Source organism: Grammomys surdaster, unplaced genomic scaffold (genome assembly GCF_004785775.1).
Source record: "Grammomys surdaster isolate TR1022 unplaced genomic scaffold, NIH_TR_1.0 241, whole genome shotgun sequence".
Taxonomy (NCBI): domain Eukaryota; kingdom Metazoa; phylum Chordata; class Mammalia; order Rodentia; family Muridae; genus Grammomys; species Grammomys surdaster.
In genome coordinates this window covers 3,128,049-3,153,393 of record NW_021604686.1, presented here as the reverse complement: position 1 = coordinate 3,153,393, position 25,345 = coordinate 3,128,049, and the positions used below count along the sequence as shown (strand labels likewise).

At 43.4% G+C, this 25,345-nt stretch overlaps 1 protein-coding gene across 1 annotated transcript in view; it reads left to right on the top strand.

Annotated features, from left to right (window-relative positions):
* Positions 1-4,136: 4,136 nt before the first annotated feature.
* The window catches only part of Rec114 (REC114 meiotic recombination protein), a 94,559-nt gene continuing 73,350 nt past the window's right edge, over positions 4,137-25,345 (top strand). Inside the window, exon 1 of the mRNA XM_028774426.1 lies at positions 4,137-4,344. Within this exon, the coding sequence (XP_028630259.1) occupies positions 4,189-4,344 (156 nt within the window). The 5' untranslated portion in view covers positions 4,137-4,188. The remainder of the gene's footprint in view (positions 4,345-25,345) is intronic.

Here is a 25,345-nt window from a genome sequence, read left to right as displayed (position 1 = left end):
TGTGGGGACACACTTGTGTAGGGTGCATGTATATTGAGGATATGTATGTGTGTCCATGTGTGGGGACATACTTGTGTGGGGTGCATGTATATTGAGGATATGTATGTATCTGTAGGGGTGCACACTTGTGTGGGGTGCGTGTATATTGAGGATATGTATGTATCTGTGGGGGTGCACACTTGTGTGGGGTGCGTGTATATTGAGGTTTGAAGCTGATGTCAGCTGTCTTCTTCGGTAACCCTCCACTCTATCTTCAGAGACAGCTAGGCTAATGACAGTATTTCCTATAATAAGAAAGACTTGTATGAGAATATTTATAACAACTTAAAAAAAAAAAAAGCCTGCTGGAGAACAACCCAAAAGGTGAGGGATAAGCAGAGAGTGGGCTTGGCTTGTAGGTCAGCAGTAGATATTTCCCAGCATGCACAAGGCCCTGGCTTCCATCCCCACAACACTGCGATAATTTTTAAAAAGCAAACTGTGAACTAGCCACACAATAGAATGTTATTCAGTACTAGAAAAGTTATTGATAGAGGCCAGAAATGAAATCACACAGAACAAAAGAAGCAGATAAAAGCCAGGGGGCTTGGCGGTAGATGTCTGTAATACCACCGGGAGCTAGAGGCAGCAGAATCAGGAGCTGACAGCCATCTTTGGTAGAGGTCAGCCTGAGCTACGTGAGGTTCTGACTCAAAAAGGGAAACTAGAGTAGATGTAATGGGCTCATTATGTATGTGGAGTCCTCGGAAAGGAAAGCCAAGCTGCAGTGATTAAACTTAGACCAGGCTAGCTGTTTGTTTATTTTGTGAAGTGGACAATAACTGGGAAGAGAAGGAAATTTAAGAGTTTCAAAAAAAAATGTTTTACATCTGGTTTTGGGTAGTTGCACGAATTACACAGGAATTAAAACTCACCTAATTGGCTAGGTGTGGTGGTGCATACCTTTAATCCCAGCGCCCAGGAAATAGAGACAGGTGGAGCTGAGAGAGTTTGGGGCTAGCCTGGTCTACATAAGGACTAGTAGCCATTTCTAAGACAGGCAGGGCTGCATAGTAAAATCCTTGTTTCAAAAACAAAACCAACACGAAACACAAACTTACCTAAACATCAGAGACCTGTGCTTTTTATTGCATAATGCTTAATAAACATTTCACTTGCTTTTTTTTTTTTTTAAAGACAGTTCGGCTGTTAAAAAGATGTAATGGTCTGTTCAGTGTTCTGACACCCCTCCCCGCCCCCACGAGTGCAAGCCTTAGAAGACGGTAGAAACCTGGCTGACTTTTACTCTCTATTGAATCTTAAGCGCCTTCCACAGTGCTGGATCTCCACTGACTCTTATTAATACTGAAAGTTTGTGCAAGCTTCTGGGCATTGGACTGTGGCTTTATCATATATCTCCCTCTACAGGCGTGACCTGCTCTTGGCAGATGCTGGTGGCCCAGAAGCTGGATGCAGGTGTATTGTCTAGGAAGGAGTTTGCAGGTGGGAACTCAGCAGGACTCTGGGTGTCCTTGGGCACTGACAGGGTCCCAACTGTGAGTACCATCTGTTCCTGTGAAGGGTGTCTGACAGCAGCTGCAGCCCTAGACCTGGGAGGTGAGTACCCCTGAGACCCAATGTCAGGCTTCTGTTCCCACCCTCCCTTCCTGTAGCAGGCCCATGAAAAGTCACTTTTAACCCTGGACAGAAAGGATCAACACACGTACCACGGTACAATTTACCAAGCGTTTCCTCCCGTACGCTCTTATTTCATCTTCTCGTGGTCCTGAAATATACCTGTTTAGTGACCCTATTTTACAGAGAGGTTGAGTGATTTCCCCAAGGTCACACAACTGCCAAGCCATAGACCTGGAATTCAAACCAAGCTTTTAACTGTTTACTACCACGTTAAACACAGTACTGCTCTGTCATTTAAGGACCCGCAGAAACAGTTTCTGAAACCCAATCCTTTCTGTAAGCTTGACTGGATGGACAAAATGGTATGTAGCAAATTCCCCTTGCCTTTAATCCAATGTATCTTGTTTGCCTCTGAGAGATTTATCTGCCTGGACCACCACTACGGTAGTATCAGTTGCTTATGCAAATTTCCACATTCTTCACCGCCTGCCAAGTACAGTCTACACTCCTTCATGGCGGTTGTGTGCCCCTTTGCCCCAACTCCCCTCTTCTTTCAAACAAGGCTTTACTTCCTAGTGGGTCTGCTGTCATCTCTGTATCTCTGGTCCTTGAGCCCTGTCCCACTCCACACCATGGGAAGCCAGGCTCCTCATCTAAACTCTGAGATGACACGTTACCTGTCAGTTATGTGTATCAAGCTCCCAACTCCCCCCAGTCTTGTGAATACTAAATTCTTTGTGAGTGAGGCTGACAGGTGGAGGTATCATGGAGCCCATAGTTCTTCCATGGCTCTGCTGTCCACTGGGCATGTAATCTTACACTGACTGTGTTTGCACCTTGCTTCATCTTCCTTATTGGAGCTGACGGTCCCAGAGGCTAGATGTGCATCTGAAAAGAATAGGTTACCATTTCTGTACTCAGTTGCTGCCTAGCAAGTTTTTTTTTTTAATTTTTAAAACTTATTTACTTTATGTATGAGTGCTCTGTTGTGTGTATACCTGCATGCCAGAAGAGGGCATCAGATCCCTTTATAGATGGTTGTGAGCCACCAAGTGGGTGCTGGGAATTGAACTCAGGACTTGTGGAAGAGCAGTCAGTGCCCTTCACTGCTGAGCCACCTCCCCAGCCCCAACTAGCAGATTTTTTTTTTTTGCACACTGCAGACAGTTGATGCTTTATAGTGTACAATTATTATCAATTCCCAAACATTCTCTAAACATAACAGTTTATATAACTGTATAGTTTATAAACTGTTAGCATTGAGCCAGGTTTGATGGCTCTTGGCTACAATCCCAACATTCAGGAGGCTGAGGCAGACTTACCTCAAGTTTAAGACCCGCCTAGGCTACAAAAATGAGGTCTTGTTTCAAAACATAAAACCAACCAACAAACAACAAAACAAAACCAAAAAACCCCTCAATTTTAAAAACTTTAAAGTCCTTTTATTTTTACTTCATGTGTTTAGTTAACACAAGCCTCCATCCTCTGTATGCATTGTTCTGACTTGACACAGATTGTATAAATATCAGATTCTTTATAAGTGGGGCTGACATGAAGAGACTGTAAGGTCTACACTTTGGCTTTGCCATTCTCCGGCTGTGTCCATTGATAAATCATGTCTGCTCTCCAGAACTTGTTTTGCCACTATCAGTTCTGAGATGCGTGTTTCTTTAACTTGCCACAAGGTTGTTGGGAGGATAAATGAAATTACAGATGTGGAAATGTTTGGCTGGCTATAAATCACCCAGAAACATCATTTGCTTGCTGTTTGATGGGGGCACACCTCTTTCTGCTTGGCCACTCCCTAACCATCTGTGCCTCTCTTCTGGTGAAGAAAGGAAGGAATATGTCCAGGGGTACAGGTTGATGAGAAAGTGGTAATGTTTCCAGAATTGCCCTTTACACTGTGCTGGATTTGAGGGAGGATGTCAAGAGATGCCATCATCGGCGAGACTGCTATGAGGACAGAGACACACTAGAGAGCCAGTCTCGTCCCAGGGTTTAGTGGTTATGAGGAAGTTGGCTGGTTTGGGCAATCTCTCAAGGCTCAGGCTGATGAACGCTTGCGTGGGCTGCCATGAGGGAAGGTGAAGGCGCCCATGCTGGTGCTGAAATCTTCCAAATTGTAGGCATAATAGCCTCGCTTTCAGGCAGAAGGAAGATAATCTCTCTTGGACGCCCTACATAAAAAAATAAAAGAAAAATTTTAAAAATTAAAAAAAAAAAAAGCGGGCTGGAGAGATGGCTCAGCGGTTAAGAGCACTGACTGCTCTTCCAGAGGTCCTGAGTTCAAATCCCAGCAACCACATGGTGGCTCACAACCATCCGTAATGAGATTGGATCCCCTCTTCTGGTGTGTCTGAAGACAGCTACAATGTACTCATAAATAAAATAAAAAATAAATCTAAAAAAAAAAAAAAAAAAAAAAGCGAAGAAGACCACATTTCCTGTATGGCAGCCTCTGCTTCCGGTTTGGGGAAGCATGAGCTTTGAGCATCTCGCTTCCTGATTGGCTAGCTGATTGTCGTCAGGTGTCACGTGGAGGCGGGCTTTCCAGGACCTTAAACAAGCATGGCTGAGGCAGGAAATGTGGCGTCTGGCCTTGGGCTTCCAGGAGAAGTCTCCCAGTGGCCTCTCAGGCGCTATGGTCGCTTCATGCTCTTGGACAATGGGGAGGCCCCTGGGCCTAGCTCGGAGGCTGCTGCAGCACCCTCGCCCACATGGAAGGTGAGGCCTGAGGGCAGGAAGGACCGCCAGCTGCCCGATCCCCAGGGAAGGAGGGAAGACCCTGTCCAGCAGCCACATAGGTCAAGCCACAGCGACCCTCCCACCTCTGCGAGGACCGGAGGGAATGACTTCTAACACAGGACGTTTGTGTCTGAGTAGGGAGTAGGAGGTATAGTTGTAACTCATTTCATTGTCAAAATAATTATATAAGGGTAAGATAAACATTCGTATGTTCAGCCAACATTGATTGAACATGGGTTGCATGCTAGACACAGTTCAGTATGCTAGGGACGATTTAGCATGGAGCAGGGTCTAAACGGTGCTGTCGTGAATGGTTTTGTTTGCTTTCTTATGGTACTGGGGATCTAAGTACCCTGTCCCTGAGCCTGGTTTTATTTTGGTACTAGGGATGAGACCAAGGACCCCTTGCATGCTAAGCATGTGTTTTTACCAGCCCCTGAAATCTAACTTTGCTGCTGAATTTCTGTGTTCTTGGTTAAGCTACTTAGCTTTTCTGAACCTTATTTATTGTAAAAAAATAGAAATACTGTCTTAATGTTATGTTTAAAATAAGTGTGGTAGAGACAAAACAGGTGTAAAATAATGATCTTATTTCATAGGATGTGTGTGCATGTCCACTGTGTTTTATGTGTTCTTGGATAGCTGTGGGTAAGATAAAATAGAGAAATGAAGGTGTAACATGAAAGCCTCCACACCTGAGAAAACCTTAGCAGGTCTAATAGAGAGAGAAGCCAAAAGGCTGGTGAACCCAGGGAGTGATGGTACGTGGTGAGGCTGTCTGGACAGGAAGACGGGCATCTTGTGAATATTATTTTAGAAGCCCACAGGGAGAGAGACACATGAAGGGTTTTAATCATTCTCTTCTTTGATAAATCACTCTGTCTTTGTAGATGGAATTAGAGGACAGTATCGGTGAGTTCGGGAAGACAAAAGATAATGACACCTCGGGCCTGAGGGGAGGTGACACAGGAGAGGGGGAATGGGTTATGTAATCTGATGGATAGAGGTGAAAGGGCTTATCGATTGATGGAATGTGAGAAGTGAGGGGAACGCGATTCGGTTTCTGACAGAAACAACTGTAGGAAAACGGGGTGCACCAGAGGAAAAACAGATCGGAGACGTCAGATTTGCTTGTGGTGAGCTAAACATGCATGGGGAGATGCCAGTTGTACTCAGCTGAGTGTACCGTTCCGGATCCAGCCGGTCTGGGCTGGCGGTGTGAAGGCGTGAGGTAGCATCAGAGAGGTGATACAGTCATGGGGTTAGTGTCGATTCCAAGACCTAGTCCCAAGGTAGTGCAGCAACTGGACGTCAGATGGAAGTGCCAGAACCTGGCAGATTGACAAGGACCAGAGAATTGTAAAGAATTCTCCAAGGAGAATGTTGGAGCTACAGGGAGTTCTCTGAAGAGGGAGAGAGAATGTTTGCTTAAACTTTGTAGAGCGGTACTGTCAAGTATAGAAAAATAATGACGGTGGCCATTGTACTTAGCTGTGTGAAGGTGATCCATGGTGATTAGGAAGAGGGGTTTGATGAGGGAAGGGTATAGAAGCCAGACAGATGTGGACTGAAAAGTGACTGAGGTGAATATATAGAACTAAGCACACGGTTGTGTGAACCTTGGCTGAGCATGTGAATAGAAATAGAACGTCGTGAATTATTCATAACATTCTGGAATATTAGCGTAAAGGGTGCTCTAAAACTTGAAATCAATCTATTTAGGCCCATTAAAAAAAAATCATTACGTCGTTGTGCTCTTGTGGAAGTCTGCATCCTAAATAAAATATAGGGCAAAAATGCAAACTGGAGTGAGGGGGCGTTAATGCCGGCGTGACGAATCTATAATTGGATCTTATAGAAATCCAGGGATGTAAAGGACATGTTTAACTTCCAAGACTGCTCCAGGAGGCTCTTTGGTCATTTCTCCTAACCACTCTTTAATCCTTTTCAACCCTTTTCTCTGCGTTGGGTGCGCCGGCTCAGACTCAGCCAGGTAACTCTTACAATGCAGCCCAGAGGATGGGCATTTGGCCATTTTAAGAAGTCCACTGTTATTGCAGTTTTTACCTTCTCTTTGCAAAGCTCTTCATAACTGCTTATAAGGAACAGCACTTTTCAGCGGCTTTCAGATGTTGGACATAACACCATGGCCATGGTGACAAGAGATGCGGTTAGCGTTTGCCCAGCTTTTGAAAACTGGACATTTGTCCCTTGCTTTGAATCTCTGCCCAGCCGTCCTGCCTGCTGTGATCAGCTTCGACCTAAGTCTGTCATGTTTTCCTTTTAAATGAAAGAAAAGTAAGATGTGTTCTGTTTTATAGGCACTGTGACTATTGTATAATAGTAATAACCACACTGTATTCTTCAAGTCCCATGCAAATTACTTTTAAAAACACTTGGTACCTGCAATAAAACTATGTGTTATGTGAAACACAGAAATGTAGTATTATAAGGTCATTCTAGTGGGTTTTTTCCCCCAATTATGGAGAGACTCTGTTCTCTTGGTTCCATATGTATAGATATTTTGCCCTAAAGAAGATGCTAATCACAGTGGCCACGTACTGACAGAACTGTCCATCTAAGAGAAAGATAAATAAAGCAAGACTTCTTAGACTGGAAGTCCCAACTGAGAGGTAAGGTCAAGTTAAGGTCAACAGAGATCCAGCATGCTGATTCTGTTTATGTCTCTGAATTGTTATTACATGTCACACAATTTGGAAGTAAATAAACTTTTTGTAACAGTGAACAAACCAACAAACAGAACACCAAAATAACCCCAAACATGACAGTTTACAGCTGTGCCACTCGGGCTTTGGTGTTCATAGTTGTCCTGTAGGGATTTTGTTAAAATGCAAATTCTTCCTCAGTCAGAACAGACTGTTGTGGGAAATGGATTCTGTCATCATAGAAAGCTCCCAGGTGACACTGGTGTTGGTTTAGGGACTATGCTTTGAGAGAAGGGGTGTGGGTGACCTTGAGTAAAGTGAGCAGCTACACAGTACAATTCATAAAATGAATTTATAGAGTTATGACTAAGTTAGATTCAAAATGAATATGCAGATTTTTATTATTGAGGTTAATATTTCAGCCATCTGTCATCCTCTAAGTGGATGAGCAGATGAAATACAAACTGGAACTGGATTTTAGTTCCATATAGCTATTGGCTCAACCTGTCTGACAGAAATGATCAGAATAAGAGATTGGTCCACTTTATGTCTGTATAGAATTCAGTCTGTTAATTTGAGAATTTTGAAAGGTGATGTTGCAGATTGCTTTTAAATTAAAGTTTTTCCATGTTCTTCAGCTTTTAAATGTTTCTCAGACATACCTTAATTGGTTGAACCTAAAAACTTTAGATTTGTAGGAGGACCTTAAAATAATTGCTCTACTTAGAAATTAAGAAGTGGAATATGAAATGTGTACTTGAGATGAACTTTGAATGTAGGTTCAATGTAGAGAAGGCCTCGAAGCCCCTTCTCTTCTGTATTTCTAGTGTCTCAGCGTTCTCCGCCGTGTGATACACCCTTAGTGAAGTTTGGCTGAGCGTGTGGCAGCAAGGCAACTGATTTTTTTCTTTTTGTGATACAGGGTCTCACTGTGTAACTCTAATGGCCTGGGACTTGATGTGTAGACCAGACTGGCCTTGAAGTCACAGAGTTCTGCCTGTCTGTCTCTCAAGTGCTAAGATCAAAGGCTTGTACCACTTTGCCCGGCTCTACTTAGGGTGAGTTCTTTCAGCAGCCCTGTGTAGGAAATACTGTATCCATTTTGTGGAGGAATCAGCTGAACCTGAGAGATGTTCTTTGGCTTTTCTAAGAATTTAGAGAGAAGCGAGGAATAATTTGGGCTCCAGTTTTCTTGCCTCTAGAGCTTGTGCTTTTAATTATGGTGCTGTTTGCCTTAGAAATTTTAGTATTTCTGCAGTTTTCAAATTAGCATACAAAATGAGGATGATTACGATGATTTGTTCATGTCTTAAGGACAATTTAATTTTCAGTACATTTTCAAGAAAATTATTTTAGAGAAATAGCAAAATAGCAGTTCTCCTTTGTATGCTGGATACTTTCTTAGTAGAGCCTTACTGTTGTGAATTTTAACTTGTTGGGTCCATGAAATTCTTGTGTTCCTATAAATATTCCAGCCCCTCACGCCTACCCTGCCCCACCATCTTAGTTAGGGTTTCTATTACTATGAAGAGACACCGTGACCACCATGACTCTTATAAAGGAAAGCATTTAATTGGGCTGGCTTACAGTTCAGACATTTAGTTCATTATTGTCATGGCCAGAAGCATGGAGGCGTACAAGTTCTGTGTCTCAATCTACAGGTAGCATGAAGAGACAGTGAGCCAATAGGCTTGGCTTGAGTGTCTGAAACCTCAAAGCCCCACCTCCACCCCCAGGTGACACACTCCCTCCAACAAGACTACACCTTCTAATTGTGCCACTTCCTATGAACCTATGGGGCCGTTTTCATCCCCCCAGCTCTCCTCCTCCCACCCCACCCCCCACAGGATAAGTTCCTTGGAAACAGTTGCATCCTTTCAAGTCTGTTTTTAAATCATGTGAATGCTAAACATTTGGTTTAGGTCTACCCCTCACCCCCAAGTGCTGAGAGAAATTCCTTAAGAGAGTGCTCCCCAGTGCCCCATAAATGAAGTGTCTTCTGCTTCGGCTGCCAAGCAATAGGCAATGTTCAGGGCCCTGTGTGGGTCTAGGCAACTTAAGTACTCAGAGGTGTCTCCAGCCATGTGTGCTGAGCAGAGAAAGCACTGGAGAACAGGCTTTGGAAGTGACAGGGGTTCGCTCTGGGTGTCTCCTCTCTATTCTGTCCTGTGTACCCTTGGCTCTCTGACCTCCTTGGACAGCCAGCTCCATGTCTTAACCTCAGAGAAACTTCCCCAGGCCCTGCTTGAGTGTTTTTGTTGTTGTTGTTGTTTTGGTTTTTTGGTTTCTTTGCCTTGCAATTTACTATGGAAATTTCTCCAAGCAGTGGAGACATTGTTGACATCTGCATGACACTATAATTTGTGTTTGTCTAAATTCTTCCTACTTATATTTTACAACTCTTTGGGACACTAGCAGGAGAGCTCACTGGTCATCGCCTCTCCACTAACTAACTGTTTCCTGGGCCCTTAGCATTAAGCTAGGTACTGGGGATGTTGTAGGATTGTGAATCTTACTGTCTGCAGGATTCACTCAGTCTTTTGGTGTTTGTTTGAGACAGTTTTGTTGTTAAAGTAACATCATATATAGTTATATCAGTGTATAGTTAGCTCGACCATGACATTAAATGTTACTGTTTTAAGGGACCATTCCTTTGTATGTGGTCCTGTGGCTTGTTTGTGACCGAAACACCATTCAATAGCCAGGCAGCCTTTGTCAGAGGTGTTCCGTGCACTTCTCACAACTCTTTGGGTCTTCTATGGATGGCATAGACAGGAAGTTGAAACCTGGCAGGTTAAATAGCTTGTCAAATGTCAACACAGGAAGTGGAAAGCTAGACTCTAAGGCCCCGATCTTACTCTGTTCCGTGCTGCTGCTTCCTACATTGGTGTCTTTTCTCCTGAAGATGAGAATTATTGTCAAGAGTTAGTCTTCTCTCAAGAGTCCTCCATTTTCTTAACGTCAGATTACATTAAGATTACCTCTGAGTGACAGAAGCTGAATACTTAATTTTCACCTTAGGTCCAGAGTTGGGGTGACACTCGGTGTCAGGAGACTTTCTTCATTTTGTTCTTCTGCCCTGGATGACTACGGTGATGGCTAATATTGTCATTTTCACGGGCCAGAATTATCCTTGAGACAAGCCTCTGGGCAGACATGTGAAGAGTTATCTCGATTAGGCTAGCCTCTGGGCGTGCCTGTAAAGGGTGTTTCTTCCTTGGGTTAATTGAAGTGAGAAGACCCACTCTAACCAAGAACAGTACCGTTTCATGAGCTCGGGTTACATCCCCAGCTCTCAGCATCCTGACTGTGGATGCAGTGTGACCAGCTGCCACAAGCTCATGCCTCTGTGAACTCCCTGCTGTGATAGACCCGTAAACCGCCCGCTACAATAAACCTTCCTTCATTAAGTTGCTTTTGCCTCATGATGTTATATCACAGCAACAGGAAAAGAAACGAAGACACAGTGATCAGACTGAGAAAGAACCAGGGTTCTAGGACAGGGTGCACATGTGTAGTCTCCTAAGGGGTTTTCTGCAAGCCACTGTGTGATGCTTCGCCTTACAACACGCCAGGCAGAGCTTAAACCCACATGGAAGACTGATGTATACTGCAAGGTCAGGTGTCCTCTTACCATGTGAAAGGAACAATGAATGTCTGAGGTTCGCTGGCAGTTTGTCACACACTTCTGAAGACTTATCTCTGAGTTCTCGGTTGGAATTCAGAAGGCGTTTATAAGGACAGTAATATGTTTTACATGTGCCCCTCAAAGATTGTTGTGCTGGAACCTGGTCTCTGGTGTGGTGGAGGCCTAGTGCATGCTAATTAGGCCATGCCAGCACCACACTTAGAAGGGATTAATGCTGGTCTCACAGCGTGGCTGATCTCATGAAAACTAAAGGTCGTCATGCTGTGCAACTGGTGCCGTATATACTCAGCCATATTTCCTTTCTATGTTAGAATATGGCCAAGGAAGACATTGTCTAGACATACCGAGCCACTTAATCATAGACGTCGAGCGTCCAAAACCATGAGCTAAATGAGCCTGTTTATAAAGCAGCAGTCTGAGGAATTTCATTATGCCAACAGAAAATGGATTAGTAGAAGTAATTAAATTAACTGTTGCTTAGTGTGTAAATACTGCACGTTCAGTCCTGGCACGGGGCCTGGCTGCTGTCTCATAAAGTTTTACTGAATGGTGAATGAAAGGCAAGCATTCTGCTGACATCTGACCTCACACTGTTGTTTAATCTTTGAAAATTTTATAAGCAGGGCTTCTTAAGCCTTTTCTATTTCCAACCCTTTGTGTCTAAGTAAGTTTTATGCAACTTTGGATGTATAAATATATAAAATACATATAGAAATCAGTAACTGGTAATAAATTATAAATCATATCAGTGATGAGAATTGTTTGAAATCAACAAATAACACAGGATGGCAGAAGCATGTTTAAGGCCATTTCCGAACTTGTTGGAAATTCTGTTTTAATCCCAAGCCAAGTTGGGGATTTAGCTCAGTGGTAGAGCACTTGCCTAACAAGTGCAAGGCCCTGGATTCGGTCCTCAGCTCTGGGGGGAAAAAAATTCCAAGCCAAAATTCATTAGTGAACATTTTCTTAACTGTTTTTATGGAACCCAAGCCAGCAACTCAGATATCAATTTTTAAAGATTTATTTGTTATTTTACGGACATGTGTATGTTTCCATGTATGCATGTTTACCACGAGAATGCAATGCCCATGGAGGTCAAAAGGGCATCAGATCCCCTGGAACCAGAGATACGGATGGTTACAAGATGCTATGTGGGTGCTGGGAACCAAACCCAGGTCCTTTGTAAGACCAGCCAGTACTCTTAACTGCTGAGCCACCTCTCCAGCCCTCAAACAATTAATTTTTAAAATTAATTTAAATTACATGTACATGTGTCTGCATGTGGCTGTGTGCATGTAAGTGCAGGGGCCCCTGAAGGCCAGAGGTCACAGGCATAGGCTCTCTTTGGAGCTATGTTATAGGCAGTTGTGAACTGTCTGAGGTGGGTGTTGGGAGCCAAACTTTCAGGCATGCTTAACTACTGAGCCATCTTTCTAGCCCCTCAAACAGCATTTTTTTTTGGGGGGGGGTTGGCACAGGCTGTCTTTGTTTTGTTGCTATGATGAGATACAAGGACCAAGGTAACCTATACAAGAAATCATTTAATTGGAACCTTGCTTACAGTTTCAGAGGGTGAGCCCATGATCATCACGCCAGGGAAGCATGGTGGTAGGCAGGAAAACATGGTACTGGAGCCATAGCTGAGAGTGTACATCGGATCCATAAAATAGAGGCAGAAAGAGGATGATACTGGGTCTGTATGGGCTTTTGAAACCTCAGAGCCCACTCCCAGGGTCACACCTCCTCTAGTGAGGCCACACCTCCTAATCTTTCCTAAACAGTCTGTCAACTGGGGATCAGACATTCAAATATGAGCCTACAGAGCCCATTCTCATTCAGACCACCCTGTGGTCTCTCGATCTAGTCCTGGCTGCTCTGGAACTTGGCCATGCAGACCAGGCTGGCCTTGAACTCCCAGAGATCCACCTGCCTCTGTCTTCCAGTCCAACAGCAATTTAAAAAAAATCAAATATTCTAACACAATATAATCCATAGGTATACTGATTTGATACTTACAGTTTGAGGACTGACAGCAAAAATAAAATATTAGAATTAATTATTTCCCACTACTAAATTGTGATATTTCTTTAAGAACAGGAGACTGTGTATACAGTAAACACACTGCAGTTCATAATGTACAGTAGTCTCAAATCCCAGCCAGGGTGTTTCAAGCAGTGTTTATTGGTGTGTGGTATAAGTACACGCAGAAGACAAAGTGTACATGTTGTGTGTTCAGTAATAAGGCTGCAGTGAAGTCCCATCATGCAACCTGAGTCCGTGCTGCCAGAACTTCAAAGTCACCATGAGTCACCATGTTGTTGGTGTTCAGAAACATTTTACAGTTGGTGGATTTTTCACAACCCCCACATTCAGCCATGGGACCGTGACCCACAGTTAACGAGCTATGCATAAGTTCATAAGGTGTTTAGTACTATCTCTGTTCTATAATCAAAAAAGTGAATTGTTCTTCTAAGTGATAAGGCTGAGGTTGGAGTCTGTCTGACTCCAATAGTGTCTTTTATAAAGTGGTAGTTGTTGGTGCTATCCACGTACACTATGATTCCACCTGAGCTGTATTAGGTGACATGTGCCTGGCTTGTGACTGGTTCAGGGCAGTGAAATGTGAGCATAACTGACACACGTCACGGGCAGAAGCTTCCAGAGCCAGTGCGTGACTGGCCCTACCGTTTCCTTTGGCACCATTGTGGGTGCTGTAGTCAGGGTCAGGCAGCGAGACGGTGTGGGAGAACAGGATGAACGGGTGGCACCATGGGGGTTTAGAGGAGTGTCAGTGCCTGTAGTGTGTGCCAGCCCAAACCGGCTGACCCTGACGTGTTTCACACTTATGGTGATACCTAATTGGATCTTATGGTACGCACATTATACGTTGCCTCGGACTTTGAAAAAAGAGCCTTGTAAGTGATGTTCCAATGCTTTTTTTTTTTTTCTTATGACAGAATCATTACTTGTTCCCAAAACTCTAGTTTATAAATACATACTTCTACCTTGGGGTCAGACTCTGTTCTCTTTCTTCAGAAACAAAAGCTTAATTTTGTTCAGCAGTTTCCATGGAGGCCGTTGCTTGTTTGAGCAACATGATTTAAGGTGGAATGATTTAAGGTGGGATTTATATACAGATACAGTGAAGAGGAATATCGTAGCTTAGTGCTTAAGGGTTAGGAAGTTACAGTTTAGAGTGAGGCCCACATATGCTCAAATCTCATCAAATTTAGGACTTTTTTCCTACCCTCCATGTGCAGACACTGTAAGGCTCTGTCAGACATGGCTAAGGCTGGAACACTGTGCGGGCTAGCCAGCGGAGCCCAATTGCCTGATTACGTGGAATCCAGGGATCTTCTCAGTTCTCAGTGACAGCCGAGACTTGCTGTAATCTTTAACTCCCATTTAGAAATTCACTTGGGATATTGGAACCATCAGACGCTTCCCTGGCTTTGTGAGTGGATGGAAGCTATGAAAGGAGAATGTGAGCGTTACCGAGACCTCAGAGTGCCCGTGGGAAGGACCACGTTGTAATCTAGTTGGTGGTGGCATTTGATACAGTTTCTGAAATAGAGTCTTATTACATAATAAAAGCTGGCCTCTAACTCCTGATCCTCCTGCCTCAGCTTCCCAGATGTTGTGATTATAGGCATGCAACCCTCTACCTGATTTTTTTTTGTACAGTTTATCAGCGTGTGCAGACTTTCTTATATGTGTTCATGTATGTTTGTATGTTCCTGCGAGGGATCAAGGAAGACTTGCCATCTTCTGTACTAAGGCAGGATCTCTAGCTGAATATGGAACTTGCCCACTCTGCTTCTCTGGATAACCAGCTCGCTTTGGTGATTCCCTGTCTCTCTCCCTATCTGCTGCCCTGGGATTATTGGTGTATTACCATGCATACTCAACTTAAGTGTAGGCCCCAGGGCTCTGAACTTGAGGCTTTCTGCTTACCCAGCAGTCACTTTACTGTTGCCCAGCTCAGTCTGAGGAAACTCTTTTAGTTTTTTGTTTTTGTTATTGTTGTTAGAGTCATATAGCCCAGATTAGCCTCAAACCTACTATGAAGCCAAAGATGACTTTAACTCCTGATTCTCTAGCCTCTTGAGTGAATATATTCTAAGTTAACTCAAAAAGCTAGGTTTAGAAGCTTGGATACTTTCATGACAAGTAATCTTATTCTTAGGGGTATGTGGCAAAAGATGCAGAGTTAAGTCTCATGCCATGGTACACTTAATTTATTTTATGAACTCAAGAAGAAAAAAACACCCTACATCTATCCTTACTTTTGGCAGTAAATGGGGAAGGTATTACAGTTGTGGGGTTTTTTATTGTTAAAATTGTATTTCTGTAAAATAAAAGGGCAAATTGTATAGTTTATAGTATGTGGCAGGACCATGTCCTTTAGCCTGGTATACTCTAGAAATCTGTAGAAATGATTAGGAGAGCCTTTAGCTACCAGCAGCCAGTGAGAGGCAGGTGGAGTCTCCTTAGCATGTTTGCACGGGGTTTGAATTTTATAATGTATAAATCAGCAGTTTGAAACAACACACAAAGCTGTGAAAGTTTTGAGTGACCTTAAAAGCAGAAAACAAAATCCTTCATCAGGAACATAATTTAATCTACCACAAATCTGAAGATAATTTATTTCATCCTTCGGGTAGATATAATTTAGAATAAGTACATTTGAAGTTTTAAAAAATACTTTTGTATGATTCTTTGACTTTTTCTACTTTATTTTATGTTTCTCTTGTGGAGATTGCATCAGCGTATGCATTAAATTATGAAAAGAGTTTGTATTAATCAGTGTTTAAGCTGTTCTTTGATTATGTAACCTACACAGGCTTGTGATAGACTCAGTTCTCAACACACGGTTTAATACTGATGGTGAGGTAATCCTTGTTCTCTCAACGCCTCACAGCAGTTTTGTGATGACTAGATCATTGAGCCTTTTCTTTGACTTCTCCCTAGTGTATTCACTTGGACTTGCTAGTAAAATGCTAAGTTATTGGTCATTAAAGGTATTTCCAAAGAGTCAGAAATAAGCAGCCTAACCCCTATTTAGATTATGTTAAAATTGAAATTTCTCTGTAAAATTCAGGCATTATATTAAAATCTTAAACGTAATGTCATTGACCTTTATAATAAGACGAGTGCCTTCCTTAACCTTGACTCTTACTTTGTTATCAAAGAATATGGAAACCTCTTTTAATTCCTGTGTGTGTGTGATATTTGTGTATATATTTTGTGTATGTGTGTATGCACGCACATACGTGTGTGCATTGTATGCATGGTGGTGGAAACCAGGGGTTGATGTCCATGTCAATACTCTCTGCCTTTATTTTTTGGGGCAGTCTCTTACTGAACCTGTAGTCTGTGGATTTGACAAGGCTGGCTAGCCTATGAGCATCGGGAATTCCAGTGCTGGGATCACAGGTGTGTCACTGTACCTAGGCTTCACTGGGGATCAAGCCCAGGTCCTTACATTTGTGCAGCAGACATTTTACAGCCTGAGCCACCTCTCTACAGCTCACGTAATGGTCTTTATTCTAAGTAAAATTTAAATATAATCACAGGTAGAAAAAATAGTATGGTGGCCAACGATATGATCCCATCCTTAGGACAATCCAAAGGCTGGGCCAGAAGAATTTCAAACTTGATAAGCAAACACTGCAAAGTAGCAGGACATAGAATTGACACTGAGAAAGCCAGTAGCCTTTCTGTGCTCCACAAGGAACTTGCTGAGAAAGAAATCAGGAATACAAGCTCATTCACAGTTGCCTCAAGAGATGGTAAAATTTCTAAACCTAGTTATGAAGTGAAAAACTTCTTTAATAAAAACTATAAAAAGAAAAAAGACAAAAGATAGAACAGCAGAATTAATATAGTAAAAATGCCATGTTGTTGAAGGCAGTCTACAAATTCAGTATAATCACCATTAAAATACTGAAGTCATTCTTCACAGAACTTAAAATAAATAAATTAAAAAATTCATCATGGAAGCACAGAGACTCCGAGTAAAATCTTGAGCCACAGGGCAACCGGGGCAGCTTCACCTGACCGTCTGCGCTCTGTTGCTGGGGATTGGAGAAGTACCTGGAGGTTGATCAGGTTCAAGCTGACTCCACTGGGACAAGCATAGAGTGGGTTTCTTCTGCAAGGAGGGCGTTACGCCTAATGTTCTCTTTGTGTTGTTGCTCCTGAGCTATGATGCCTACATACATAAATTAGGATTTGTAGAGTTTTGACATAGTCATTTTATTGTTCTGATTTTAGTTTTTGGACTATCCTGCACCCCGCCCCACCCTCATAGTTGCCTGTAATCACACGGCATATTACATAGCGAAAGTGGAGACCATGCTAGACTCTTCCTCTTAATTTGCCACTTTAATTAAAAAAAAAAAATAGTCCCGTAGAGTCCTCAAGCACTAAATTGTTTTTGTGTTTAACCAGGAGCTTTGAAGACCTTTCTGTGTGCCTAGAACTTAGGGTTTCACTGGGATGTGACCAGTTCTTGCTGGTTTTTTTTTTCTGCTGTCCCTTTGATACCTGGAACTCAATTTCTTTCTGTCTTCATCCAGTCTCACGTCTCTCTGAATTTTTCTTCTGTTTAGTGGGTGCCTTCCCTTGCTCTGTTTTCCACATGTCACCCACACTGTTCTCCTGACCTGCCTCTGAGTCCCTGTATCTTACACTGTCACAAGTGAGCTCTTCCTTCTTGTAGCTCCCCCTGGGACTATAAGCTTTCTCCTTTTGACCATTAAATTGGCCTCATAGTGTACAGTTGCCTATTGAATGTTTATTTTCATAAAACAGTTTTAGTTCTAAGACTCTACTTGAATGTAATTATTAGTAATTTTTTTTCCAGGCCATCAGTCTCCTTGAACAGTTTTGCTCCTCCAGGTTGTCCTTATTCTGATTTTTTTCTTTTTTTCCTCCCCATATATTAATTGTAAAGAAATAATGGGTGTCTTAGCTAGTGTTTCCATTGTTGTGAAGAGACACCATGACCAAGACAACTCTTAGAAAGGGCATTTAATTGGGGCTGGCTTCTAGGTTCTAAAGTTCAGTCCATTGTCATCATGGCGGGAAGCATAGCAGTATCCAGGCAGGTGTGGCGCTGGGGGAGCTGAGAGTTCTGTATAGCTTGTTCTGAAGGCAAACAGGAGAAGGCTGGCTTCCAGGCAGCTAGAACAGTCTCAATGCCCAACCCTACAGTGACACACTTCTTCCAACAAGGCCACACCTACTCCAACAGGGCCACACCTCCTAATAGTGCCACTCCCTGGGCCAAGCATATTCAAACCACCACAGTGGATTTGATCCTCCTGCAGAGGAGTAGGGAGTACTGGTTGGAGCCCGGGAAGGAGAGGGAACTTGAGACACACTACTGTCTGGTGCCTGTTCTTTAGGCTAGGATTGCCCAGGCACTGCAATATTGTCCTTCCCCAGGGTTCCATGCACAGTTTCACAGCGTCCCTCCTAGAGAAGAAACATTTTGCCTGCTCCTTTACCTGGTAATTGGTATTTGGATTGTGTTTGGAAAGGGGAGACCACAGGACAGAGTCCAGCTACCATTATTTCCCTGAACCCCTTAGAAGTTCTTAAATGTGACACTTTAAAACCATATGAACTTACTACACAGAGTCTTTAAGTGAGGGACTGTAGCAGGTATCTGAGAAATTACAGGCTCACACCTGCAATCCTGGCCCTTGGGAAGCTGGGTCTTAGGGTCGCTGTGGCTTTGAGGGCAGCAGGGCACCCTCTTCTGACACCTGGCCAACTCTCACACCTCCAGCTTCTGCTCTCACCTCCCTATTCACACTGTGTGTGTGTGTGTGTGTGTGTGTGTGTGTGTGTGTACCCTGGAGCTGGAGTCACCGGTGATTGTGAGCCTCCTGATGTGGTTTCTGGGAATCCTTCTCGAACCTCCTTCCAGTGTCTAGCATAGCGACACTCATGTCCTTTCTTGTCTTCTCTTTTCATTTGCTCTATTTCTCTTATGAGCTAGACAATTACTCACTGTGTTCAGTATTGTACCTAGAATATTTGACACCAGAATGGATAATTCCTGACACTTTCTTTCCCCCAAGGGATGAAACTATTTTCAGGAACAATTATGAAATTAATTGAATATTCACTTACTATGGCAACTGAAGAATTTTCTGGTTTGTTATAATCATTCTAGTTAAATGCATAGAAAGGACACATGACAGTAAGGTAGTAAAGAGCTCACAACCATGTAGGCATTGTGCTCCATGGTTGTCACCTGTTTGAACTGCGATCCCTGGCTACAGGCTGATACAGTTTACATATTTGCTTGTTAGTGAATAGAATTGTTTTTTTTTTTTTAAACAAAACTGTATGTCTATAAAAGATACATACTACTCAATTTAGGGAACTACTCCTAAAAACCACATTTTTTTTCTCTATTTAGTTTTAAAATAGTACATTTTAAAAATTGTGTGTGTTTATGTGTGCGCGCACAGCCTTGCTGTGTGTGTAGAGGTCAGACTAAATTTTTGTAGGATTCATCTGCTTTTGATCTGAGCCCCAAGCTTCTGTGGCAGGTTCCTTTAACCCCTCGGCCATCTTGGTGGTCTCACAATTAATGGTTTTAAAACAATATATCTCTCTAGCCATGGTGGCTCATACCTGTCATCTTAGCATTTGGAAGGTTGAGGGGCAGAAGGATCTCTATGGGTTTGAGACCAGCCTGGTCTACAGAATGAGATAAGTTTATTTCAGCCTTAGAGATAATGTTCAAATTTAGTAAAAATATTTTGAGCATGAATTGAGATTTACATTTAGCCAAACAAAGATGCTCCATCTTAATACTTATTTTTCATTTCACTGTTTTGAATTTTTAAACACTGAATTTTAAATACCAAAAGGTCCCCTAAAACGAGAATTTGGCGATCACTGTGCTGTCTGTGTTCACTGTGAGACCTTTCTAATGCGGAAGTGAGTAGTGAGTACCACAGGGCTGGAGAGGGAACAGTATGGAGAAAAGAAACTGGGAAGAGCTTCATGGCAAGTAGCCTTGTCACTGTTACTGAAACAAGTATGTACAGCTGTGTCTGTGTGTGGGGCCAGCTGACACTGAGAAGCCCCAGAAAAACCTGAATATAGAGAACGGTTTGAGGATAAGTAATAAAACTCTGATAATTCAATGCTTACATGCGCACTGTTTAAGCTTTGGTCTTAGTTACTTTTCCATGGCTGTGCTGAAGCACCATGACCCAGGGAACTTTTATAAGAAAGGATTTACTTGGGCTCATGGTTCCCAAGGCTTGAGTGTGTAACGGCAGGGACATCGCGGCAGCAAGTGACTGGCATGGTGGCTGGAGGCTGAGAGCATATGTCCTGAACTGTAAGCACGAAATGAAGAGATCAAATCCGAAGTAGGCAAGGCTTTTTAAATCTCAAAGCCTGTTTCCAGGGAGGCACTTCCTCCAGCAATGCTGGAGCTCCTAAACCTCACCAAACAGTAGCCTCAAATGGGGACCGAACCTTCAAATGCTCTGACTCTGGAGGACACCTCTCATTCAGACTGCCACAGGCTAGTAATTACTGTAGCATTTGTAATTGACCCTTGAGGCTCCTAGGTGCAATTATATGAAAATTCCTTGGGAGAGATTGGAAAAAATTTGTGGACTAACTACAAACTTTGAAAACATTATATGGAAAAGTTTGGTATATTGTGTATATGTATCTATGTAAAATAGATGATTTTATCATTTGCCATCATAAAATATGTGAAATCTGTAGTAAAACATTACAAATACAGGCGTTGGAGAGATGGCTCAGAGCACATAATATTCATGCAGGAGACCTGAGTTCAGTTCTGAGCATCCACATCCGGCTGCTCACCAGCCTGGAACTACAGCTCCAGGGGGTCTGGCCGCTGTGGGCAGACACACATATATAGCACATGCATGTGCGCACGCGTGCATGCACACACACGCAAAACTTTTTATAAAGTAAAAAAACCGTAGTTAAAGCATAAGCAGAGTACACACAACACCATCCACGTAAGGAGAAATGTAAAGACGCATCATGAAATCGGAACAGTCTCCAGTGGGCTGCACTGTCCTGGACAACTGTGGCTCCACAGCCCCCTCCCGATACTTGTGCAGTGAACCCAGACACCACGGGCTCCACTTTAAACAGAGTGCGGCGCTGACCATCTCTGTGTGAGCAGGCCATCCGTCAGGAAATCACCTAGCACAGTAAAAGCGATGCGTCAGTTCCCACACACCTTCACACAGTAAATACGATTTTCTCAGTAAAAAGTGATCTCTCAGGTGTGGGTTACAAAATCCATGTTATCCAACCGTTTGTGTCACATACACGGCTTCCTGTCAACCAAGGCTGGCAGAAGTTGAATTTGAAGGACTTAGAAGTCACAAGCAGAGTTTAACCAGCGGCCAAGAGCAGGACCCAGAGAGAGCTTAGCAGCTCGCTACCAGGCTACCAGCGCAGTCACCTTCACCTCTCCTGAAACGGAGTAGCTGCTCCCAGCAGGGCTGCAGCCAGCTCGGCTACTGTATGCAGAGCAAGAGGCAGTGGCCTCCCCTTGATTGGCTGAGCCTGTGAGACAAGCAGGCCATGGGGAGCGGTAAAGTGGCTCAGTGTGAGAAGCGGACATGCCTTCATCAGTCGGAAGGATACCAAGGAAGAAGGTGCATCTGTCACCAGATGCTGGGAAGAGTGGCCCAGGAGAACCTTGACAGCACAGGAGATGGACCGGCTGGAGGAAGAGAAAGGGGGATGAAGCAGGCCCTAGTGGAGCTCTAGCTCGTGACAATAAACTTGCACCAGACCATGACCGATGCTGATGTTATCATCCGTGCTACGGGGTCTACTGCATCACTAGCAGGATTATCAGCTATGGAGAAAGATGAAGGGCTCAGTGTGTTTTCAAGGTCAGGCCAACAACTTCACCCTTCTTTAGGTGAAATCCCCACCTCGCCAGTTGTCAAGCCCCTGGAGTGTTGGTCACAGTAGTGCAAACCCCTTGGGCAGGCAAGTGAGGGAGGCTGCTGACAAGCACAGTACCGGGTATGGTAGTCGTTAGAGCAGGTGCTCTCCGGGGGCACTCCTCACCAAAACGGGACAGGCCCAGGGGACAGCAGTAAGGAGGATAAAGAATGTGCAGGCAGAAGGCACCTCTGACTTCCCTTATCCCTCAGAGGCTAACAGCATTTAGGACTTACACCAACGAAGGACGCGTTTTGTCACTCACATGGGTAAAAACTGGAGACTCAGTGATAATAAAAGACATGTGGGTTACTCAGTCTGAGTGTTTATCAACTCCCTTTAGACCAAGCCTTCCTTCCCTGTTGCCTGCGCCTGGGATGGGCTGCTCCCCTCCCCACCCTAGCACGTCTCCAGCCACACCCTTCACTTACCCGTTGGTCCCTTTGCTGTGCCACATAGCTCTGTGAGGCCAGGTATTTGCTTTGCTCAGTGATGTTCCCCAACTTGAGTAACGCTCGGTATCTAATGGGTTTACAGCAGTATTTGTTGAATGAACAGACGAATGAGGCTTTTTTTTTCTTTTCCTATCGTTTGTAAGAAGGGTCTGTATGTGGTGGGTACCATGCCAATGTTAAATGCTTGGATGGGGGCCAGAGAGATGGTTCTGCAGTCAAGAGTACCTACAGCTCTTGCAGAGGACCCAGGTTTGGTTCCCAGCACTCACATGGTGGTCACCTGTAACTCTAGTTTCAGGCGATCCAACCTCCTCTTCTGACCACCATGGGATCCTGCACACACACACACACACACACACACACATGCATACATGTCCACGCATGTCCACACACATACACATAAAATAAATACTTAAAACCTTTTAAACGCTTGATAGATATTCTCTGTGCTTTAGACTATTACATGTCTATGTGAATTTTAGAATTAGAGGAATTACTACACATTTACGAATTAATATTTTAAATTTTTATTAGTTATTATTGTGTGCTGTGTGTGTATATGTGAGAGTGCTGGTATGTTCGTACCATTACACATAAACAGAGGACAGAGGACAGTTTGGGGGAGGAGTCAGTTCCCTCCTTCCACCTTTATGTGGGTCCTGGGGTCCAACTCAGGTCATGAGGCTTGTGTTTACTTGCTGAACCATTTCGCAGGCTCAGGATTTTGATTTGGATTGGCTGGATCAATCTGAGAAGACCAGTCCTAGTTTCCTGTTGTGGCTGTAACAAACTACCCCAGTTCAGTTTAATGGCCTAACACAGCGTACTATAGCTTAGACTTCTGCAGGTCAGAAATCCAAAGTGATCTTTTACGGAGCTAACTTAATGTGACTGAAGGGACCCGTACTGTGCCTGCTCTCTCTACCTGGCCTCCACTTCCACACCAGCAGTCACAGTTCTGTCTCTGGCTGGCACCCTCCTTCCCCTAATGACACGCACAATTACACTGGGCCCACTTGGATAATCCAGGATAATCTCCCTATCTCAAGGTACCTAATCACATTAGCAAAGTCCCCTTTGGTGTGTAAGATAACATTCACAGGTTCTGGGCATTAGGACATTAGCTATTAGCCGCCTACCAGCCCGAACCGAGCTCTCGCCATGTATTTATGATATAAGTTTATCTCAATTTGTAACGTGACAGCCTTTCACATATTTATCCCTAAGTAGTTTATACTTTTGATGATATTATACATTTCGGTGCTTTTAAAACTAAGTTTCACCTATCAGTTACTTTCCTCCTTTCTGTGACCAAAGGACAAGAACCAATTCAAACAAACAGAGGGTTTATTGTGGCTGCAGTTCAAGGGCTACAGCTCATTACCACAGGGAGGGCGTGCTGGCCAGTTGTGTCCACAGTGAGGAACCAAAGAACAGACAGAAGTGGGTCTGGGCTATTAGACCTCAGGCCTGTCCCCAGTGACCTGCCCCTTCCAGCACTACCAGTTGGAGACCAGATATTCAAATATTGTATCTATGGGAGACAGCTCACATCCAAACCACAGCACCTGGTGTAGATAAACACGATTTGTTCTCATGTTACCTTGTAGAGGCAAATGTTCAAAGTTCACGTATTCTAGTCAAGTCGATTGGATTGTCTGCATAGACCATCATTGTCTATGATTGAATGTGGTTTTAATTCTTCCTTTACATCCGAGGGCTTTTTGTTGCTTGTCTCTTCAGAGTAATTGCAACTCCTTAGTAAAGAATATTGGCTAATGCAGAGAGGGCTTCTCGTCATGTGTCTTGGGAGATGCTTGCCACCAGGAAGTGTCATATCAGCTGTCAGTTTCACACAGATGCCTGTCACCTGGAAAGTTTCATGGAGTTTTTGGCTTTCTGGGTTTTAGAATCAGAAACAGGTGATGGGGTTCATACTGTGCTTTTCGGGTGCCTTGCTTATTGACCACACAGCTTTCTGGCATGTTAGCTTGGTGCTTACTATTTGTTCACATGCTGTTTAGAAACACTACTCAGTTCTAAAGTGTTTGAGCAATTTTTCAGTACCCTGTTGCTGATTATCTTACTTAATTGCACTCAGAGAATATTCTTTGATTTATTTGGACATCTATCCATGTAATGGGCTATAGTGTGGTGCCTTGGCAACCATGCATGACGTAATCAATCAGTGTGATTAGCATATCCATGGTAACCATGCATGACATAATCAATCAGTGTGGTTAGCTTATCCATGGTAACCATACCATGCATGACGTAATCAATCAGTGTGGTTAGCGTATCCATGGTAACCATGCAAGATGTAATCAATCAGTGTGGTTAGCGTATCCAAGCAAATACTTATCAGTTCTTTCCATGAGAACAACTTAAAACCTCTCTTGCAGATGTATTGAGTTTTTTCAATACAATATTAACTGTGGTTACTTTGTCCTTGCCCTGTATTGCTGGAGGTTGAACCCAGGACCTTGTACATGCTAGGTGAATATTCTACCACTGAGCTGTATCCCCAAGAACTCTGTTCTTTTTGTGGTTGACTGGTGTCTCGTGTACGTAACCCCATTTTCTCTGTCCATTCATCTGCCGGTGAAAGTGGCTACCATGAAGAGAGTTGCTGAACAGGAGAGCGCAGCGTCTCTTTCACAAAACTGATTTCGTTTCTTTTGAGTGTGTGCTCAGTATGGGGTGGGTGGATCATGAATGGAGTTCACGTTTTAGTTCTTTGAGGTATGTGCACGCTTTCACATTTGTACCATTGGTTGTGAGTTCCTTCTCTTCTCTGTTACCTTTGTTCTTTTGATGATAGCCATTCTTTGGTGATTCCTCACTGGGGTAGTGAGTTGATTTCTCTGGCAATTAAGGATGTTGAGGATTTCATGTACCTGTTTGCCGGGTATCTTTTGAGAATTGTTCATCCAGGCCTTCTGTCTACTTTTATATCTTATTGATTGACCTGTGTCTGCTGATGAGTTGTCTGAATTCATCGTGTGCTCTGGAAAACTGACCGCTGATCAGACATACAGTTCGCAGATATTTCCCTCTTCTGTAGGCTAATTGTTACCTCTCCTGTGCAGTAGCTCTTAGCATTACGTAACTGCATTTACCTAGTTCTGCTTTTGTTAGCTGTGCTTTTAGGTTGTTATTCTAAAGCTCTTTATTCTCTTTGTGTGTGTGTGTGTGTGTGTGTGTGTGTGTGTGTGTGTGTGTGTGTG